This window comes from Streptopelia decaocto (genome assembly GCF_964273445.1).
Source record: "Streptopelia decaocto genome assembly, chromosome: Z".
Lineage (NCBI taxonomy): Eukaryota > Metazoa > Chordata > Aves > Columbiformes > Columbidae > Streptopelia > Streptopelia decaocto.
Window position 1 is genome coordinate 78,674,718 of NC_138657.1, and position 20,420 is coordinate 78,695,137.

The 20,420-nt window shown below is 48.9% G+C and overlaps 1 protein-coding gene across 2 annotated transcripts; it reads left to right on the forward strand.

The window, feature by feature from the left end:
- Positions 1-4,990: 4,990 nt before the first annotated feature.
- SIGLEC15 (sialic acid binding Ig like lectin 15) lies at positions 4,991-18,508 on the forward strand. Of its 2 annotated transcripts, XM_082074566.1 has the most exons (6): positions 4,991-5,150; positions 9,568-9,951; positions 13,523-13,882; positions 14,081-14,227; positions 15,881-15,911; positions 17,218-17,321. In XM_082074566.1, exons 1-4 carry the CDS (start codon positions 5,099-5,101, stop codon positions 14,218-14,220), a joined length of 936 nt encoding a protein of 311 aa, XP_081930692.1. In that variant the 5' UTR covers positions 4,991-5,098; the 3' UTR covers positions 14,221-14,227; positions 15,881-15,911; positions 17,218-17,321. The 2 variants fall into 2 exon arrangements, with proteins under 2 accessions (XP_081930692.1, XP_081930693.1); XM_082074567.1 differs by lacking the exon at positions 14,081-14,227 and having other exon boundaries at positions 4,994-5,150; positions 17,218-18,508.
- Positions 18,509-20,420: the final 1,912 nt, after the last annotated feature.

The following is a 20,420-nucleotide window of genomic DNA, read 5'->3' on the forward strand; positions in this document are numbered from 1 at the left end:
GGCCAGAGCTCAGGCCGTGCACCAGCCCCATCACTTCACCAGCCAAGAAAGGTTCAGGACCTGCTTCAGACCAACAGAACCAGCCCAGCTCCTTCCCAAGCTGCAGCGTGAGGGAAGAGGACATCTCTCATCCCAGAGAAAGGCTATGAAACCCACAGCTAAAGGAGCAAAAGTTTTCTAAATCACCAGCCATGCTCATTCAGCAGGGAAAGACGGAGCACATAAATCTTCACAGGCTCACTTTTAGTAGGAATGGTGGTCAGGGATTTCTTTTCTGGTGGCATTTCAAGCACCTTTAATCGGACACGTCACTCGGATTAGGCTGAAGGGCAGGGTTAGTCTCTGCTTTGCCAGCTGGCTCACTCCCTTGCTCAGGCTAATCCCAGCGTCACACCAGACCTTCAGTGCTTATTTGGATGACAGGATGACCTGGTCAGGGGAGGACAGTCAGTGGTCGATAAGCAAACTTGGGTCCGAGGAGCGTTGGCTTGTCATAAAACTTTCTTTTGCTATCAGTAAGCAATTATACACATACCCTTCATGATTCAAAGGTCTCTTAGGATTACCATTCCAAATAGCCCTATAAGGCATTTCAGGGCAAAGCAGTCATGAAATCAGGTCCATCTACAATGTTGGTTAAGCCTGGGACCAAGCCCAGCAATGAGGTGAGACAACCCTACCTTAAACTCTGCAAGCCTATAATATCAGTTGCCTTACCCTGAGGTTTAGTGCTGCCTTTAAAAGGCACTAGTGTTATCACGGCCCCAGGCTCATTTTCTAGATGGTTTTGACCTACTTTGGTAAAGGAAAAGTTGAGCATACCACATCCCTGCCTACCTGCATGTATCCCAGATCCAGTTGTTTCCTTGTCATAGCAGAGGCTTTACACAAGCAGCAGTGGGGACAGAAAGTCACAGGTCTGGGAGATCAGTCCTCTTCTTCATCTTCATATGTGGATGTGACCACCAAAGTCAATAGACAACAAGTTACTACAAAGATGCTTCCTGTTTCTATTTCTGTCCCTGATACTCTGCCCATAATAAGACATAAGCTATATTTTTCACACAGTAGTTGCCCGCTGGGCTAAACATACCCAAATATGCATCTAAATTTCTTTAGCTGACGTTCACCTGGGGCAACAAGGGCTCATCAACCCTCAGCGTCACTCCATCAATTTGCTGCTGCAGCTTTGGTGATGGAACAGCCCGAGACCTTGCAGAAATGATGTGGCAAGCAGGAGAGTTTCCCAGGTCAGCACCATTTGTAAGGGGCTAAGCAAACACCACAGGTGGGTGACCAAACCTGTAGATGCTCCAACTGGATCAGCAGGAGCTTGACACAGTGGTGACTATGCTCTCCTGTGTCACTCTGTACCAGGAAGCAGGATTGGTGTCAGCTACAGGAATGGTGTCTGGCTTTGACACCCTCCACCCCTCTGACCCCTTCTACTTTATTTGCATTGCAGGTATACTTGCTGATTTTTATGTTTTCCCCTCCACCTCGGTGAGGATGGTCACACTGGGTAGATCACCAGCTCACAGTGTCTCCCCAAGAAGCTCAGCACAGCTCAGCTTTGTCCTGCCCAGGACAAATTCCTCTGGTCTCCCAGCTTCACCTCCCATCAACTTCACAGACCCAATCCCTTCAGGAAAGAGTGCCAGATCCGATAGAACATAAGGCTTTTGCATTGAATGTGTGCAGGTTGGTACACTTGACAAGGGGCAGGACTTACACATGCTGCTGAAGTAATTTAAGTAGAAAACCTCAGAGCTGGAATTAAGACCCAAAGGGAGGGAGGGGGACAAAACAGTTCCACTCTGATCCTTCAATAAGCAGCTGCATTATCAGCACGGGTACAGTCACACGGAAAAGCTTGTTGTGGAGGTCCTCAGTGACAAACATGGGACCAGGAGGTGTGAGCTGCTGTGGCCATCTCCAGCCCCCCAGGACCAGACAGGTGCTCAGATCACAGCAGTTTAGCACGGCGGTCAGCGGAGAGGTGGCATGGAGCAGCTTCTGACAGGTCCAAAGGGCTCAGATAACAAGCTGCTGTCTGCCAACGCATGCGGTGCAAGGGGTATCGCTGAATGGGAGGGCACATCTGCTAAGAAATCACCCTGGCATGCTTCTGGGTCGCTCTGCAGATTTTGTCAACCATCCATCATCAGGAAACGCTGCAGGAATTTCTCAGGGAGTTAGGAGAGGTGAACACTCTGCGAGAGGCTAATCTCTGCAAGCTGTCAGCCAAACAGGAGAGGCTGAAAGCAGCTGGGAAACACTGCGGCTCCAGTAAAACATTTACGTTGGCAAGATACAGCTACTGACCGCCTCAAGCAGTTTATTTCAACATCATTCCTTCTGTGCTTTCTCCATCAGGTCGCGCTTTTAAACTGCAACACGTGGTATGGCGCACAATTCCTTACAGAGCCACGGACACGTGGTTACCACAGCCAAAGCAACACCCACACATCTCCCACATTTCCAAGTGCCTCGTGGGGCCGTCACCTGGACCCAGGGCAGACAGAATAGGTGAAGTCCAGGGTGAAAATGCTGATGTTGGCCTTCAAAACCCCAGGGCTGCTGTTCATGGGATGAGACACAGCCATTGATGGGTATGGGGACATAAGATGCGCCCTTTCGGCTGTTAAAGAGCACGCCGTGAACTTGCCGTACCATTGCTAGGATGGGCAAATGTCTCCATATCCTTGGCTGAAAATTTGCCCCTGGCCTATATTGGATTGCTACTTGCTTGTATTTACAGGTTTCTCCAGTTTTTATTTACAGATTCTTTTTATTAAAATGGGTCAATCCATTTTCCAAGTGGGAAAATGCACAAATTTCTAGTCTCTTTTCTTTTTCCAGATTCCGTGTATTTTTGTTGCAAAAGGAAGCACCAGAAATTGTGGTGTCTCTGGTTGCTTCTGTACAAGCACTGAGGGAAGATATTAGTAAAGCAGCCTAACAATTCCTGTCATTACCTACAGCCCTTAAATAAGATTTACCAAGAAGAAAAACAAGATTTGATGAATGCAGAAGGCATCCTGGTTTTAGTGTTGGACCAGAAGCGGCCCTCCTTACAGAAATCTTAGATACTATTTAAGCACGGACCTGGAAGAAAGCGATTACAGATAACAGAGTCTGTGAATCATGTAGCCATGGATATTTTCGCTTACAAAATTTTTTGGCTCATTCAAAGAATTTGCAAACATTCACAGCTATATATTTTCAAGTCTGCATTTTCAAACACTAAAATACTTCTTTGCAAACAGCTATCTCATGGTCTGAAAATAAAAACTGTTTAGAGGTAAAACCTGAAGGATTCATGATTTATCAGATATTTGCCGGGGAGAGGCTGGAGTAAAACATTAGAGGGAGATGTTCATACTTACTAACTGCAGTTATTCTTTACATTGACCATTTATGATTCATCATAACAAGGCTTTAAGCATAGATTTCACTTTAATCTTTTACTTCAATCCACTGAGACCCACAGGGCCAAGATGGGTGAAATGTTTAGAGATAATCACAATATGGAAAAGTTTATACTGCAAATAGATAAAATCGAACAGTGTATGGAGAAAATGGGGAAGGCACACAGAAAAGACACATAACACAGATGGGATAAGGATACAGGACTCTTATTCGTTTTTTCCACTACCCATACCCTCTGGTTTCTCTGCTGACAATGTCATGTATTACTTTTTACAGCTACTAAGGACGGTTTGCAAAATAGTAGAGCATTGGGTCCTGATCCTCCTTCACCAGGACATGCATCGGGCTGTAAGTCCATAGTTGGAACAATACCACCCTCTGCTGAGTGCTGACAGGTCCAAGACACCGCAAATAATAACTAGGTACCCTCAGAGCCACCTCCAAAAAGTTTGTGAAAACAGAAATCCCTCCTTTCACAGACATTCTAACTGAGACTGGAACAAATCAAGGGCTTAGAAAGCAGCAAAGACACTTAATGCTACAAAGTCTCCATGTCCCTCCTCTGGGAATTTTTGCTCAGCAAGTTGAGAAGGAACAACAGCAACATCTTATATTGTCTCTGGGAGCCCTCCAGTGGCTGTGCAACCACCGCTGCCTGTGATAGGAACCATGAGGTGTTGCTGTCCCTGTCCCCAAACAGGACAGAGGCAGAAGAACCCAACAGTGGAGTAGCTGTCGAGATGAACAGAGAGAGTCGGACATAGAATCACAGAATGATAGAATGTCAGGGGTTGGAAGGGACTTTAAAAGCTCATCCAGTGCAATCCCCCCACGGAGCAGGAACACCCAGGTGAGGTTCCACAGGAAGGTGTCCAGGCGGGTTGGAATGTCTGCAGAGAAGGAGACTCCACAACCTCCCTGGGCAGCCTGGGCCAGGCTCTGACACCCTCACCATGAAGAAGTTTCTTCTCAAATTTAAGTGCAACCTCCTGTGTTTCGGTTTGCACCCATTGTCCCTTGTTCTATCACTGGTTGTCACCGAGAAGAGCCTGGCTCCATCCTCCTGACACTCACCCTTTATATATCTGTAAACATTAATGAGGTCACCCCTCAGTCTCCTCTTGTCCAGCTCCAGAGCCCCAGCTCCCTCAGCCTTTCCTCACACGGGAGATGCTCCACTCCCTTCAGCATCTTGGTGGCTGCGCTGGACTCTTTCCAGCAGTTCCCTGTCCTGCTGGAACTGAGGGGCCACAACTGGACGCAGATGAACTGCCTCAAGCCAGGGTCTCACTTGCCACCTCTCTAGGCAGACTGCAAGTATTCCCTCCAGACCGATGAGCTGATAGGACTTGAAAGCCATCCCCTCTTGCACCACCCCATGCACAGAGTGGGTGTTTGCAGCCCCAATCTGCAGCCCCCTTCCTTTAGATGGAAAACAGTAACAGTCTGATTCCCTCTGTTGGATTTTTCACATGACTGACCACAAAACTATTAATATCTGAGCCCAGAGCTGGTTCAGCTAGACAGCTCATTCCCTCCTGGGAGAGGAAAACCACTACTTCTTACATCCCTGGAAAAACCTTTTGTGACTGCAAGACCAGCAGCTCAGACGCAGTAGAGACGGTTCTGGTTTGCCGATACAGCTCAGCGGACGACATCAAACAGCATGAGAGAGTTTGGTTTGTTTCTCCTGTGCCTCCTTCGCATCTCCAGGAAGGGTGAGTTCTGAGCTTGCTGTGGATCCCTGTGTGATCAGGGCTTTTCTTCTTGCTTTTGTCAAAGTGCCAGGGGCATTGCCTGGTACAACAAACCCTCCAAGAACTGCACCACCCACCACATTGCTTAAAAGCATCATGGAATTCCAGATGCATGTGAGGATACTAGAAAAAACCCAAAGGCTTGACTCTGCAACTGTCAGAAATCTTTCAGGGTTTTTTTTTTTTTGCATTTTTTGCTTTCCTAAGCTGTGCAGAGTCCTTCTTAATTTACCTTTTCCCCACGGCCCCTCATCATAAGGACACAGAAATATTAGAGACTGAGTGCAGAGGAGGCGACAAAGCTGGTGAGGGGCTGGAGCACAAGTGTGAGGGGAGCAGCTGAGGGATCTGGGGGGCTTCAGCTGGAGAACAGTAGTTGAGGGGGCGACTTCTCACTGTCTACAACTACCTGTAAGGAGGTTGTAGCATGGAGGGTGTTGGACTCTTCTCCCAAGTAGCAAGGGAAAGGACAAGAGGAAATGGCCTCAAGTTGTGCCAGAGGAGGTTGAGATTGGATATTATGAACAAATTATTCATGGAAAGGGCTGTCGGGCATTGGAACAGGCTGCCCAGGGCAGTGGTGGAGTCACCATCCCTGGAGGGGTTTAAAAGGCATCTAGACAAGGTTCTTAGGGACATGGTTTAGTGCTGGAGTTGGGTTATGGTTGGACTCAATGATCCTGAGGGTCTCTTCCAACCGAAGCCATTCTATGATTCTATTGTCGGTTGTGTGTCACACGTCCATCATCACCCAGAAGTGCTGTTTTGTGTTCCTAGGAGTTATCATGCAATGGACACGATTTGCTCCAGTTCGAAAGAGCAACAAAGCTCCTCTTTAAGTATGCACTTAAGTTCCATTAGAGTCAACGGGATTTGCTTAGATATACTGTCAGCATTTGCTAGAGCAAGCCTAGTGTCTGTGGTGCTCTCCAGCTCTTGGTCTTCTTCTTGTCTTCATGACTTTTCCACTGGCAACTAGCAGATACACTCATATGACAACTCCTTTAAGGAGTTACCTTGTGGAAGTTGTGTAGGCTGTTTGCCTACAACCTACCCTGTTTCTTGTGAGACCTTCAATCCCAGGAATAAATGGATATTATCAAGAGGAAGCCATGAAAAACCTACCATGGTGAAGCTTTAAGGTTAAATTATACAGAAGATGCTGACACCTCCCTCCACTCATAACCTAAGCAAACTGTGTTTCCATAGAAATGGGTGGAGCTGGTAACATTAGAAGCACTTATTTTTAACACTATTTCTCATGTGGAAGGCAAGGGGATGTTTATGTGCTAAAAATAATGTTCTTCACTTAAGATTTAAAAAAATGCAAATCAAAAGGGTGGCAAACAAAAAGCAAACCATGTACTCAAAAGCACATGCTCTGCAGCTCTCCAAAAGTAAGGGGTTACAAACAAACAAGCAAAATAACATGAAATAAACTAGAAAACAATAGCTTTTTCTGTTTTCACTGACAGGTCAAAGTCCATGAGCTTCCTGGATCTTCTGTGACCATGTAACCTTGTATATTAAACTACTGAGGCTGCAGAATGTGCTCATATCATTACGGTGAATGACAAGGCAGCCCAACTCCAGATCTCAGTAATCAAAATACCAGCTTGGCCCTGGTTCCAGATAAATAACTTAACGGTAGAGAATCAGTCCTGTGTTGGCCTTTGTCCATTGTTCAGCACACAATAGATAATTGCAGGCTGCACCGCCATTAAGGTTTTTGTCAAATATTATGGAGAAATGACACATGAACAGGGAAAAAAATTTATCTTGGACTTTACATGAGTAACTCGTCAGCTGAACACCCACAGACCACAGTGACGTCAGATAGACCAGGAACGGTGTCAACTATGTACACGACACCTTTAGATTTTCTGCAGTTATTCTCAGCTACTGAGGGGAAAGCTCCTCGTTTAATGAAGCCATTCAGTGAGTTTTATAAGACAGGAACGTAGCCACAGATGTTCCTCAAGCCACAATCTGCTGCTACAGCTGTTGCAATTATTAAGACAGTGGATAGATGCACATATCTATATGGAAAGCGCTGCTTACAGGTGCTGGTTGTTAATGCTGTTGGTTTCTGGGGAAGGGAAACAGATGAGATGTTGAGTTTTCTCTGTATACTTCAGAGGTGAGGAACATCCAGTCGGGTGAAGGCTGTTTTCATCACAGAATCACAGAATCACAGAATGTCAGAGGTTGGAAGGGACCTGGAAAGCTCAACCAGTGCAATCCCCCCATGGAGCAGGAACACCCAGATGAGGTTACACAGGAAGGTGTCCAGGCAGGTTGGAATGTCTGCACAGAAGGAGACTCCACAACCTCCCTGGGCAGCCTGGGCCAGGCTCTGCCACCCTCACCAGGAACAAGTTTCTTCTCAAATTTAAGTGCAACCTCCTGTGTTCCAATTGGTACCCATTGCCCCTTGTCCTATCATTGGTTGTCACCCAGAAGAGCCTGGCTTCATCCTCCTGACACTCACCCTTTATATATCTGTAACCATTAATGAGGTCCCCCCTCAGTCTCCTCTTGTCCAGCTCCAGAGCCCCAGCTCCCTCAGCCTTTCCTCACACGGGAGATGCTCCACTCCCTTCAGCATCTTGGTGGCTGCGCTGGACTCTCTCCAGCAGTTCCCTGTCCTGCTGGAACTGAGGGGCCACAACTGGACACAATATTCCAGGTGTAGTCTCACCAGACAGAAACAATCAGACCAGGTCTGGCAGCAGGACGGGGCCTGTCTGCGAAGACACTGGCAGGTGGAGTCCACACAGTGACAACCTGCTCTGCTAAGAGGGAGACACTTTCTCCATCATAAGTGCGTCCTCCTTCCTGCAAAAGGAGCTGACACAGACAACTTGGCCATTCTCACCAGCCCTTGTAAGATGAGTATTTCCAAGTCTTTATTCCGACCCTGTTGCCTCTTAGGAATAAGATGCTACTTCGTGATGATAGCAGCACTGACTGTTAGAAATGTCAGCTCCCTTCCCCAGGGTTATTGCAACCGCTGATTAGTGTAACAAATACCGTAATGTGGAATATGTGTGTGTGTGTGCACAAGCCTAAAGCCCCAAGATCACCGAATACAGGCAAAACAAAAAAAACAAACTGTTCCTCCAAGTACATAAATGGTCTGTTAACTGCAAAAGACTGTGTTGAACAACTTTAGACACCATTGTTCACAAGCAAGCACCCTGCTTAAGAATCAGGTCACTTCCAACATGAGCTGGTCAGTACCCTTAGCTCCGCTGGGGACTGGTACCCAGTGCAGCCGCAGTAACTGGGCTGTGCAACCATCTGCAAGTCCTCAGCAAGAACACCAAACAGCGCAGAGCCCACCACAGGAACCCAGCATCCACTTTCTCAGCAACAACACAGCAGATCCAGGAGGGAAGGCCAGTTTCCCTCTTAAACACTCCAGATAAATCAGCCTTGATCATCTGGATCTGGCTGGATGGGGCTCTGAGCAACCTGATCCAGGTGTAGATGTCCCTGCTCATGGCAGGGTTGGACTGGGTGAGCTTTGAAGGTCCCTTCAACTCAAACTATTTATCACAGACACAGTATGTTTGGGATTGGAAGGGACCTGGAAAGATCATCTAGTCCAATCCCCCCATGGAGCAGGAATGCCTAAGTGAGGTCGCACAGGAACATGTCCAGGCGGGTTTTGAATGTCTGCAGAGAAGGAGACTCCACAACTTCCCTGGGCAGCCTGGGCCAGGCTCTGCCACCCTTACTGAGAAGAAGTTTCTTCTCAAATTTAAGTGGAACCTCTTGTGTTCCAGCTTGGTCCCATTACCCCTTGTCCTATCATTGTTTGCCACCGAGAAGAGCCTGGCTCCATCCCCATGGCACTCACCCTTTATATATTTATAAACATTAATAAGGTCACCCCTCAGTCTCCTCTTCTGCAAACTAAAGAGCCCCAGCTCCCTCAGCCTGTCTTCATAAGGGAGATGCTCCACTCCCTTAATCATCTTGGTTGCCCTACGCTGGACCCTCTCCAGCAGTTCCCTGTCCTGCTGGAACTGAGGGGCCACAACTGGACACAATATTCCAGGTGTGGTCTCACCAGGGCGGAGTAGAGGGGAAGGAGAACCTCTCTCGATCCACTAACCACACCCCTTCTAATACACCCCAGGATGCCATTGGCCTTCCTGGCCACAAGGGCACAGTGCTGGCTCATGGTCATCCTGTTGTCCACCAGGACCCCCAGGTCTCTTTCCCCTACACTGCTCTCTAATATGTAATTTCCCAGCCTATACTGGAACCTGGGGTTGTTCCTGCCCAGATGCAGGACTCTACACTTTCCCTTGTTAAATTTCATCTGGTCTCTTTTCATGATTTCATCATGGTCTCTTCTCGTTTCTAGGTGTGCAGTCCAACAGCTGGTCCGTTCATGTCCCATCTGATGTCACTGGTGAACTTGGGAAGATGGTTGTCCTGCCCTGTACTTTCACACACCCCTACAAAACCTTTGACCGGACCCTCACTGCCATTTGGAGGATCAAGGAACCTTACAATGGCACCGTAGTTTTCAAGTGCGTTAGTCAGAGCACCAGCGAGCTCTGTAAGACTGCCATCAGCTACAAAAACAAATACAAACTGCTTGGCAACCCCCGGCACAAGGACCTGTCCATCAGGATTGATAACCTGACCTGGAGCGACAGCGAGAGATACTTCTGCCGGGTGGAGTTGTCCGGAGACATCCACGACAAGTATGAAAGCAGGAATGGGATTAAGCTGCATTTGATTGGTAAGAGGGCAGGAGAGCCAAAGGAGCCAAAGCCACCCCATAGGGAAGAGAGAATGCCATGAGACGTGGGAAGTGATGTGAGGGTAACAGAAAATGACCTGTGATAGTCTTCTAAAGGGGTGGCTTTCCCAGTTCTGGGGATAGTTTATAGCATTGGGCAGGGAATACTCATTGCCTTCTGCAGTCTGCCACTATGAGGTGATGTGCACAATGTGGGACGGAATAGGAACAAAACTGGTAATGAAATACCCAGGCTGCACCTGCTGGGGTAGAAACCAGCCAAGTCTTTAGCATCCGTGCTCATGGCAGAGCAGTTACACTAGATGACCTTTAAAGGTCCCTTCCAATGTGAACCCTTCTGAGACGCTGTGATCCCACCTTGTCCCTGCAGCACAGGACCTGTGCGGGTGGCAGAGAGGCGAGCTGGGGTCAGAGATGTCCTTCTATCAGGATTTAAACTGGAGAGCCTGGTTACTGAGTACACATTAGTAAACGTAAGCACAACCAGGTCTGGATGGCAACATGGGCCTGGGAATACAAGATACCCAGCTCCCACATGCCCTAGGTCTGAACTCCTCTGGCGCGGGAAATGTTAAGTACAGATAGACTGATAACGAGCTCTCATCAACAAATGTCAAATGTGAGGAGCTGGCAGTCTCTGTTAATCCCTAAAGCTCCTTGGGCTCACCTCACCATTGAGATACACACAGATCAGAGGACACAAGGAGGAGCTTCACATCCTCTTGAAAGTTCTTACTATCTCCAGCTTGGGGTGAAACACTGTTTTGAAACCTGAGGAAAAACAAACAAACAAACAAGCAAACAACTGAGCTCATCCCCATATCTGGCTTGGAAGTGGCATCTCCAGCTGCCATGGTCACACTTAGCTAAGAGACCCAACTCTGTCCTTTTGGAGAGCACACAGGCCCAAGCTCCCTCCAGCTTTGCCAAGGGATCACTTTGAAACCACAGGGGAAACAGGGACCAGGCAAAGCATCCTTGAGGCAACACAAGACAACAGTCGCACAAGGTGAGGAGCCCATCCATGGGGTGGACTTCCGCATGGAAGTGACATTTGAATCCCCAGATGAGCTCAGGACCCTTTGCAATAGCTGTTGGACAGACGTACACAGGGTGTTGGTCCTCCCTGTGGAGCCTGTAGTGTAATTAGACAATGGGAAGTAGAGAAACACAGAGGTAACACCCGAGGAAATGGCAGGAAGATGTGCCAGGGGAGGGTCAGTTGGTGCTGACCCCCAGAGGTGCTGGACACTGAACAGGCTCCCCAGGGAGGTGTCACAGCCCCAAGACCAACAGTGTTCAAGAAGAGACTGGACAACGTCCTCAGACACACGGTGTGAACTGTGGGGTGTCCTGTGCAGGGACAGGAGTTGGACTCCATGATCCTGTGGGTCCTTCTAACTCAGGACATTCTGTGATTCTGTGGTTCTAGGTGAATCCCACATCAGCCAAAATCTGAGTCTCTAAGTCACATGCTGCCCAACAGCTCCCACTAAAGCCCATGCGAGGCTCATAGCACAGAAACCCAACTCAAGAGCCCCCCCGCTGCAGCAGGTCTCGTTTGCTCTGTTAGATGAATAATATGGCTGAAAAACACCTTATTTCAGAGCAAGCAGGGCAGAGACACAGCAGAGCAAGCAGGGGTGAGTGTCCAGCACAGACTACACAGCCATACCTCTCCATGCCCACGAAACACATCCCCGGGCTGTGACCTGCTTTGTTCAGACCCAGCACTCGGTTATAAGGAGACCTGATTCAGGAAAGCACTAATGCCACCTCCCCGGGTGTGCTCACAGATTGAAGGAGCTCTAGGAGACCCAGGTGGCCTTGGGAACAGACTCAGACCTTCCCTCTGAGTGCAGCCATGCCACAAGTTGGATGATTTTGCCTGTGAAGTGAGTCATGGAATCATTCTGGTTGGAAAAGAACCTCAAGATCATTGAGTCCAACCATTAACCCAACCCTAGCATTAACCCATGTCCCTGAGAACCTCATCTGTGTGTATTTTCAAGCCCTCCAGGGATGGTGACTCCAGCACTGCCCTGGGCAGCCTGTTCCAATGCCTGACAGCCCCTTGGGGAAGAAATTGTTCCCAAGATCCAACCTCAACTTCCCCAGGTGCAACTTGAGGCCATTTCCTCTCATCCTCTCTCTTGCCTGTGCCTACTGTGCATGGTGGGCATCCAGATGGGACCCAAGCATGAGCTCAGTTACTTCTTGAGTCACCCAGAGCAGCTCCCAAACACCCACACGCAGCATGACCAGGAGCTCCCTGGATTTTAACCTCAGAGGAATGATGACACTTGTGTTTTCAAAGTGCCTTTAGGAAACAAATGCATGCAATTCCAAGAGAAGAGGATGAATGGCTAAGACGATCTTGGTCATATCAGCTATGCCTCCTTAGCAGACTAGAGCAAGGGTGACATGGTCAACAGTGCCTCTTAACATTTTGCATGTCCCAAATGACCTTCTCCACTGTTCATTCAGTCACACAATCCCACGTGCTAGAAGTTGGTGGCCCTATCTTGGTATTGGGGTGCTACCCTAAAGCCGCCACGCACCTACACCAGCTACTGAGTGGTCACAACAGGGCTGGAAGAAAACAACAAAAATAGGTTGTAGCAGAGAGTGGAAATGTTCCGGGTCATTTTTTCACCAAATCTGGCGAGTTTCAGGCACTGAGCAAAGGGCTCACACAAACAGATCCCTCTACGTGTGCTCTGGAGGTCCAAGACCAAGGGAACAGCCAGGAGATGCCTGCAGGAGAGCACCACGGTTGCCTTGTCCTGGACCAGGTGCAGATGCAGCCAGTCCAAACAAGCCATCAGCTGCAATTCATGGTGCAGCTGCACAAGGCAACCCATCTTCATGGATGCTACAGCACAGTGCTCTGCCTTCTGCCACCGTGGAAGGTCACAACAGGAGAAGATGAGAGAGGGTCAGAAAGCTGTGTAAGTCATCACAAGGATAAAACACAAATTGAGTACACATCTTTGTGTCCAGGCTTTGCTGGGTGAAGCCCTTTGCTCCTCTGTACAACACAAGCAGGCTGAGATAGTTGGGGTGTTCAGCCTGGAGAAGAGAAGGCTCTGGGGAGACTTTATTGCACCTTTCTGGACTTAAAAGGGGCCTGCAAGAAAGATAAGACAGACTTTTGAGCAGGGCCTGTTGTGATAGGATGTGAGGGTGCTGAGAGCCTGTCCCAGGTTGGCCAGAGAGGTGGTGGATGAACCATCCCTGGAGACATCCCAGGCCAGGCTGGACGGGGCTCTGAGCAACCTGAGCTGGTGAAGATGTCCCTGCTCATGGCAGGGGTGGCACTGGATGAGTTTTGAAGGTCCCTCCAATCCAAACTATTCCATAGTTCTATGATTGTAACCTAGGGAAAGAAAGTGCCAAGAAAAATGAGGAATGGGAGGTTTGATCCCAAAGTTACCCTGGCACAACAACCTAAAGCTCCACCGAAACCAAGTGCTCGTTCCAGGTGTTCTGTGTTAGACCCACCTTTGCAGCCTGACACATCTTCCCTTCCCCGTTGCGATTTCTGCAGCTTCCCCCAGGATCATTAACATCACCATCAGTTCCAATGGGGACAGCACCTTCCAGGCAAGCTGCACGGCAGAGGGGGAGCCAGCACCCACCCTGACCTGGACCGGACCACCCTACACCAACATCACCTCCACCACCAGCACGAACCACCGTGTCACCAAGGAGCTCCAGTACCTGACCCACGATGGGAAATACACCTGTACGGCTGTCAACAGCCACGGGAGAGCAGAGGGGGCTGTGTACTTCTATAAATTCAGAGCATCCAACAGCTCCTTCTTCCTGATCCTGATCTTCGTGCCGCTGGGAACGAAGGTGCTTGTTTTGCTGGTGATACTGGGCTTCACCATTTTCTCAAGAGGAGGTATGTATCGCTGTTTCCCTCCGTAGTCTTCCTCCATCACACTGGTAACCAGAGATGGGGTACAGCAGATAAAGTCAGGAAGGAGGTGTTGGTTGTGTTTGGTTTTTTCAGTTAGTTTTGGTTTGGGTTTTTTTCTGATCTTTTTTTGGGGCTTGGTTTTGTTTTATTTTTTAATAATGATATGATTTTCCATCCTAGGAGAGAGACATAATGGAGAATCTATCAGCAAGTTTGCTGATGACACCAAGCTGGGAGGAGTGGCTGACACGCCAGAGGCTGTGCTGCCATCAGAGACCTGGACAGGCTGGAGAGCTGGGCGGGAAAATGGAATGAAATAGAACAAGGGCAAGTGTAGAGTCTTGAATCTGGGCAGGAACAACCCCAGGTTCCAGTATATGTTGGGGAATGACCTATTAGAGAGCAGAATAGCGGAAAGGGACCTGGGGGTCCTGGGGACAGCAGGGTGACCATGAGCCAGCACTGGGCCCTTGTGGCCAGGAAGCCAATGGTACCTGGGGTGGGTTAGAAGGGGGTGGTCAGTAGGTCCGAGAGGTTCTCCTGCCCCTCTGCTCTGCCCTGGAATCTTGTGTCCAGTTGTGGCGCCTCAGTTCCAGCAGGACAGGGAACTGCTGGAGAGAGTCCAGCGCAGCCACCAAGATGCTGGAGGGAGTGGAGCATCTCCCATGTGAGGAAAGGCTGAGGGAGCTGGGGCTCTGGAGCTGGACAAGAGGAGACTGAGGGGTGACCTCATTCATGTTTACAGATACATAAAGGGTGAGTGTCAGAAGGATGGAGCCAGGCTCTTCTGGGTGACAACCAGTGATAGGACAAGGGGCAATGGGTTCAAACTGGAACACAGGAGGTTCCACTTAAATGTGAGAAGAAACTTCTTCATGGTGAGGGTGGCAGAGCCTGGCCCAGGCTGCCCAGGGGGGTTGTGGAGTCTCCTTCTCTGCAGACATTCCAACCCGCCTGGACACCTTCCTGTGTAACCTCATCTGGGTGTTCCTGCTCCATGGGGGGATTGCACTGGATGAGCTTTCCAGGTCCCTTCCAACCCCTGACGTTCTGGGATTCTGTGATTCTGTGATCTAATAACAAGTAGGAAGGATCTCCTGCTTGGCCGGTCACAGCCTGCAGATGGGAGTCTCATTCAGGAAGGAAACTTTGAAAATACAGAGCAGGACTTTCCCCATGCCCAATGAGAAAGGTTAATAAAATAACAGATGGGCAATTAGCAGAGAACACACTGCCCATGCAAATGGATTTTTTTTTTAATTATCATCTTTTAGATTTACCTTTGCTGCACCCCAGTCAACAGTTTAATCTCCTGAGTGAGTGCCGTTGTTTCACAGACCACCCCTCTCAGTGGTCATCACATAGACTAAGTTCTCAGGGTGTAGATGTGGACTTGGCCATGTTGGGTTAACGGTTGGACTCGGTGATCTTAAAAGTCTTTTCCAACGAAAACAAGTCTATGATTCTGTGATACTATTAGTGAAATCCCACCTCCCAGCTACACCAAGGCCATGAGAGCAGGGAAAGCCCAGCTTGCAGGAGATGAGAATCAGCTCATGGACTGAGGGATGAGACCTCCCAAGAAGTCCGGAGGCCGCTGGTCCCCAGCCCATCACCCTGCTGTACAATGGGATGGGAAGGAGGAGACCAGGAGGGGCCCTTGGCTCCACTTCTCAGGCTGGACAAGACGTCACACATCATCATGACTCATCTGCAGACGGTCTGATGTCAACACCCTGCAGAAGCCACCATTCGCCTCAAGCTGTTGAAACAAATCAGAAATGTTTCGCTCCTTATATTCCAATGCCATATTCCCACCCTTGTGAAGGGGACAGCATGCCTGACAAAAGGTCTTCTCCCCATTCACTGAGGTGTCACCAACACCTTTCAGTGCAACTTCCCAACAGCTCTAGGTCAGTCCTGGCTCCACAGCTCACTCTGACCGTGTTTCTAACCCATGTTTTCCTTCCTGCTTCACAGGTCCCTCCTCTGCCCCAGCCAGCCTGGCCCGGTAAGGACATCCTGCATTCTGCTCGTGTTATCCAGCTGGAGGGTGGAGATGGCTAAAGAGAGAAAAGCAATGTGCCCTTGGTCTTGGCAACAACCTTCTGGCTCCTGGGACAAGGACAGGGTTGGGCTCGTGGCTGGTGTGAGGGACTGAGCACTGCGGGGAGGAGGATCTGTCTTGGGTACTGCTGAGAACAGACCCCACTGACACGAGGACATGGGCCTGGGGATGCAGGTTAGAGAGAACATGGCACATGGACGCAGCAGAAGCAAAGGGCTAGCAGAAGTTTCGGTGATGAACAGGCCCAGAGCATGGTAGGAAGCCACATTAAACCAGCAAAAGGACCTGAGGGACAAGGGAGGGGAACAGGCTGGGATGGGGTATGTCCCAGGCTGAGGATTGATAACAAAAGAGGGGAACTCCCTTTGTATCCCAGTCTCTAATGGGGCAGGAAAAGGGCCCACACCAAAGCTGATGAGTTCTGTCACATGTGGAAGAGGTATGGAGACACAAAACAGCCCCTCTCAGAGCCAGATCAGGTGTGGCACGGCCCGACTCTTTGGCTGGCGTCCATACCCTGCTCCCACAGCACCCTTGGTGTTTCCTGTCACCCAGCACAACACTGTTCTTTGGCACTCCTGACAGCTGTGGTGGCCCAAATAGGAAGAGATAGGAAAAAAATAACCCACAACACACCCCCAAACTAAAAACCTTAAGCTAAACCTGAAGGAGCTATATCTGAGGTCAATACAATTACACCTTCTTGGGTTTGCTTCCTTCCAACCTGAGCTATCCCTGCGTGATGTCTTCTTCGCCCGCCTTAGGAAAGATGGATGTTTCAGTGGGACAGTCAGACGTACAGCATCAGCACAAAGCCAGGGTTAGCAGGGAACTTAGTCCTACAGTTAAATTTGTAATAGTTATTTGCAAAAAGCATAGCTTTGCTATTTAACAGTGTCCAAACCATACTGCACCCTCGATTGTATTTGTAGAGATACACATGTAGATAAAACTTAAAAAACAAGATCCTCCATGCTCCACCTGAGAAGACTCTTCTCAGGAGAGGTTTGCACCATCTCCTGATGCTCTGAGCAGCAGAACAGCAGTAGTAGTTAATGCTAATGGTGTAGGAGGTCCTTCTGGATGCTAAAACATTAGATGCCAGTCAAACACTTAACAAAACACCTGCTGCAGGGGGGAGGACCCATGTCAGTATTGCAGACACCCCTTGACTATTAGCTGAAGCCACTTACGAAGCCTGGAGCAGCCAGAAACACGTCCTCACCTTCTTCACTTCTTCTACTGCCAGGCCACAGCTGCAAGACTCCACCTACGAGAACTGTGACCGCAGACACGGTGGGGACCAGACTTTGCCAACGGAAAGAAGAGCATCGAGACGCAGCTGAGGACCTGGGCTGGCACGGTTTGGGTTCCGCACGAGGCCCCTTTGTCCCCGTGAACGTAGGACTGACGTTGAGTGATGCACAGGCGGTCAAACAGGCCTTGCAGCTGCGCGTTTTCCATCCCTGATGCTGAAGCCTTGGAAGGGAAGACAGAAGAATGAAAAGGTAAAACAAAGAGGGTTGGACCTGCAAGAGCAGAAGGGGATCTACGTAAGACATAAGTTCTAACCAACCTGTGTGTTTTTAGCCCATGTCAAATACTGTTTAGCAAGCAGGTAACAGTCTACCATTTCCTCACATACTCCTTTTTCAAATGTTACTTCAAAAAGCGTTCTTCACCACTCTACTTGCCAAAACACGTGCAGCTTCCTAAGTGAGGTATTTTCACGTTTCAAATGCTCACAGAGGCAGAATCTCAGAGCTCTGTGATAGATACGCTGTGAAAATGTTCAAATAAATCAAAGCGGCTTTTTTTATTAAAAAATAATTCTTTCTAAACTCTGTCCATCTACGTGTTACATGAAAAAGTTACTTTAAGGCCTCACAACTCATGTCTTAAACTCTTCTGGCCTGGATGCTCATCTCTTAAATTCTTGTGAGGTGAAGACACGTCTACAAAGTCATTGGTTACCCACAGACAAGTTTCCAACACAACAGTGAATACGCTCCACCTGTGAACCAGGTGAAAAGACCCAACTTAAGGTGTAGGAAGACACAAGTGAACCTGGTCAGGCAGACAAAGGCCCAGGGGAGGGCTGTGAAGAGCAATGGGTTGACATTAAGGAGGAGGAGAAAGAATGATAAAAGGAGGAGTCACAAGAACATACTTTCAGGTTTGTATAGCTGGATATGATGCTTTGTGCAACTATTCCAGTGTCGCGGCTCCAAAAATCTTCTTCTCCTAACAAACCACTGCTGGCCAGGACCACCATCAAGCCGGTGGTCCTGCTTGCAAGCTCACCAGCAGCCTGGGAGTTATTATTTTAAAGTTCACATCTTCATAACATCTGACTTGGCCAGGATAATAAAGGAAAAAAGCAAGGAAATATTTGAACCTTGATCTCTTAAATCCCAGATTGAAATCCCAGCAGTGGCAAAACCAGGTTTAATAAAAATAGGGAAAGATACAAAGAGGAAGTGACAGCAGACGGCATAGTCATGGATCAGTCAGCTCAGCTTGACAGGAAGAAATAGACCACAGAGATATTAACCGGACAAACTGAATTTCTCAGCCCTTATGATTTATAGACATATATTAACGAGAATATATTTCTACCTGTGTATGGGATTGAGGCTTGGTTTATAGGATCTTTCTCTTGAAAACCGATCATTTAAATCAAGTAGTTTGGGTTCCAGCAGAGGCATTGGACCTTGTGTCCGAAAACCACCTGGGCTGCACCAGGTGTGCTCTGCTGCGTGTTGTCAGCACCCCGAATTGGAGCACTGCCGGCAAACACACGTGGCAAAATCACTGCAGCAAGAACCCATGGACCAGCACTACCTGACTTCTGCTTATTTGGCTTCCAGAGCACAACCCAGGTTAGTGCAGTTATGGGAGAACAAGGACGTCCAGGTACAGGACCCCACCACAGCCCTGGGCACTGGGAGAGACACGGGAATGAGTTCACCCGAATCCTGCTCCTCTCCCCAACCTCTTTAACCATCAGGTCGGTCTTGAGCGAGAAGAGCCCGCTCTCAGCATTCAACTCTCACTACTTGCTGCTTCATCCTCTGGAAAGCAGGAGGTGTGGGGCGATGTGCAGAGGAGACACCTTGTAATCAACAAAACGGAGTGGAAGGAGCCCACTTCGGTGTATGTGGGTGTCGAGGGTTTTGATTGCGGGGTGACAATAAAACCGTGGGCAGATGTATTGTTAACCCCCGCTCCCTCCTCTTCCTCCTTCAGCTCCTTCCTCTCCCACCTTCCCACTAAGGACAGGCGATTGGGAGGGAAAGAAGGACAGAAAGTTTACTAATGCTACTAATAAGAATAGAGAAAATAATACAAAATATACAAACCCAATCTTGAAAGTCCCAGCAACTGCAGAGCCGGCCACCAAAGTCCTGGACTGGACTCTGTAGCCAACCGGAGCTGGATTCAGTCTGTCACTAGGCCTCAGTTCACAGGGACGACTAGCAAGGTCCTCTCCTAGTGTCAGCCAGGAAAAGGGATGAGATCCTCGTGATCTCCCACTTTTATATGAAGTATTCACGTGAATGGGATGTTATACTCCGTTGGTCAGTTCCTTGGTCACCTGTTTCTCATTGTCCCTCTCGTGAGATGTGCATCAATTGTTATCAATAACTTCGCATTCCATTGCTATGTTTACGAAAACATGTATCTGGTTTTCCAGAAAAATGCAGCTAATCTGAAAGTTTTAGCTGACAGACAAATTCACTAAAAGAGAAAGTTGTATTTTAACCAAACAGTGGGCAATAAAGAAGTGCCTACAGGACAGTGGGCAATAAAGAGGTGCCTACAGGACTGTGCTGCAGGGAAAGCGCTCTTATTTTTTTCTGAGAAATCAGCACAAGCAGGTGCCTCTCAAGTAGGGGAGCAAGCAGGAGGAATTAAGAGATCCAGCTGCAGGGCTACAATCTCACTGGGGCGATAGAGAAGCTGCAGGACAGCTCACAGGCACCAGGGTGATGTGACAGATGGATACAGTCTCCAGAATGGACAGGCTGGGATGGCGAGGACAAGTTCACTTCTAACCCATGTCCCTGAGAACCTCATCTCTGTGTATTTTCAAGCCCTTCAGGGATGATGACTCCAGCACTGCCCTGGGCAGCCTGTTCCAATGCTCCACAGCCCTTTGGGGAAGAAATTGTTCCCCAGATCCAACCTCAACCTCCCCTGGTGCAACCTGAGGCCGTTTCTTTGTGTCCCTGTGTCCCCTCAGCTCCTGTTCTCCAGCTGAACCCCCCAGGTTCCTCAGCCGCTCCCATCACACTTGTGCTCCAGCCCCTTCCCCAGCTCCGTTCCCTTCTCTCAACTCGCTCCAGCACCTCAAGGCCTTTCTTGGTGTGAGGGGCCCAAAACTACCCCCAGGATTTGCGGTTTGGCGTCCCCAGGTCCCAGCACAGGGACGGTCACTGCCTGGCCACA

Coding starts and splice junctions, on each gene's coding strand:
- SIGLEC15 (XM_082074566.1), top strand. CDS start 5,099: ATGAGAGAGTTTGGTTTGTTTCTCCTGTGCCTCCTTCGCATCTCCAGG. Junction 5,151..9,567: donor CCTTCGCATCTCCAGGAAGG/GTGAGTTCTGAG, acceptor TCTCGTTTCTAG/GTGTGCAGTCCAACAGCTGG. Junction 9,952..13,522: donor GATTAAGCTGCATTTGATTG/GTAAGAGGGCAG, acceptor CGATTTCTGCAG/CTTCCCCCAGGATCATTAAC.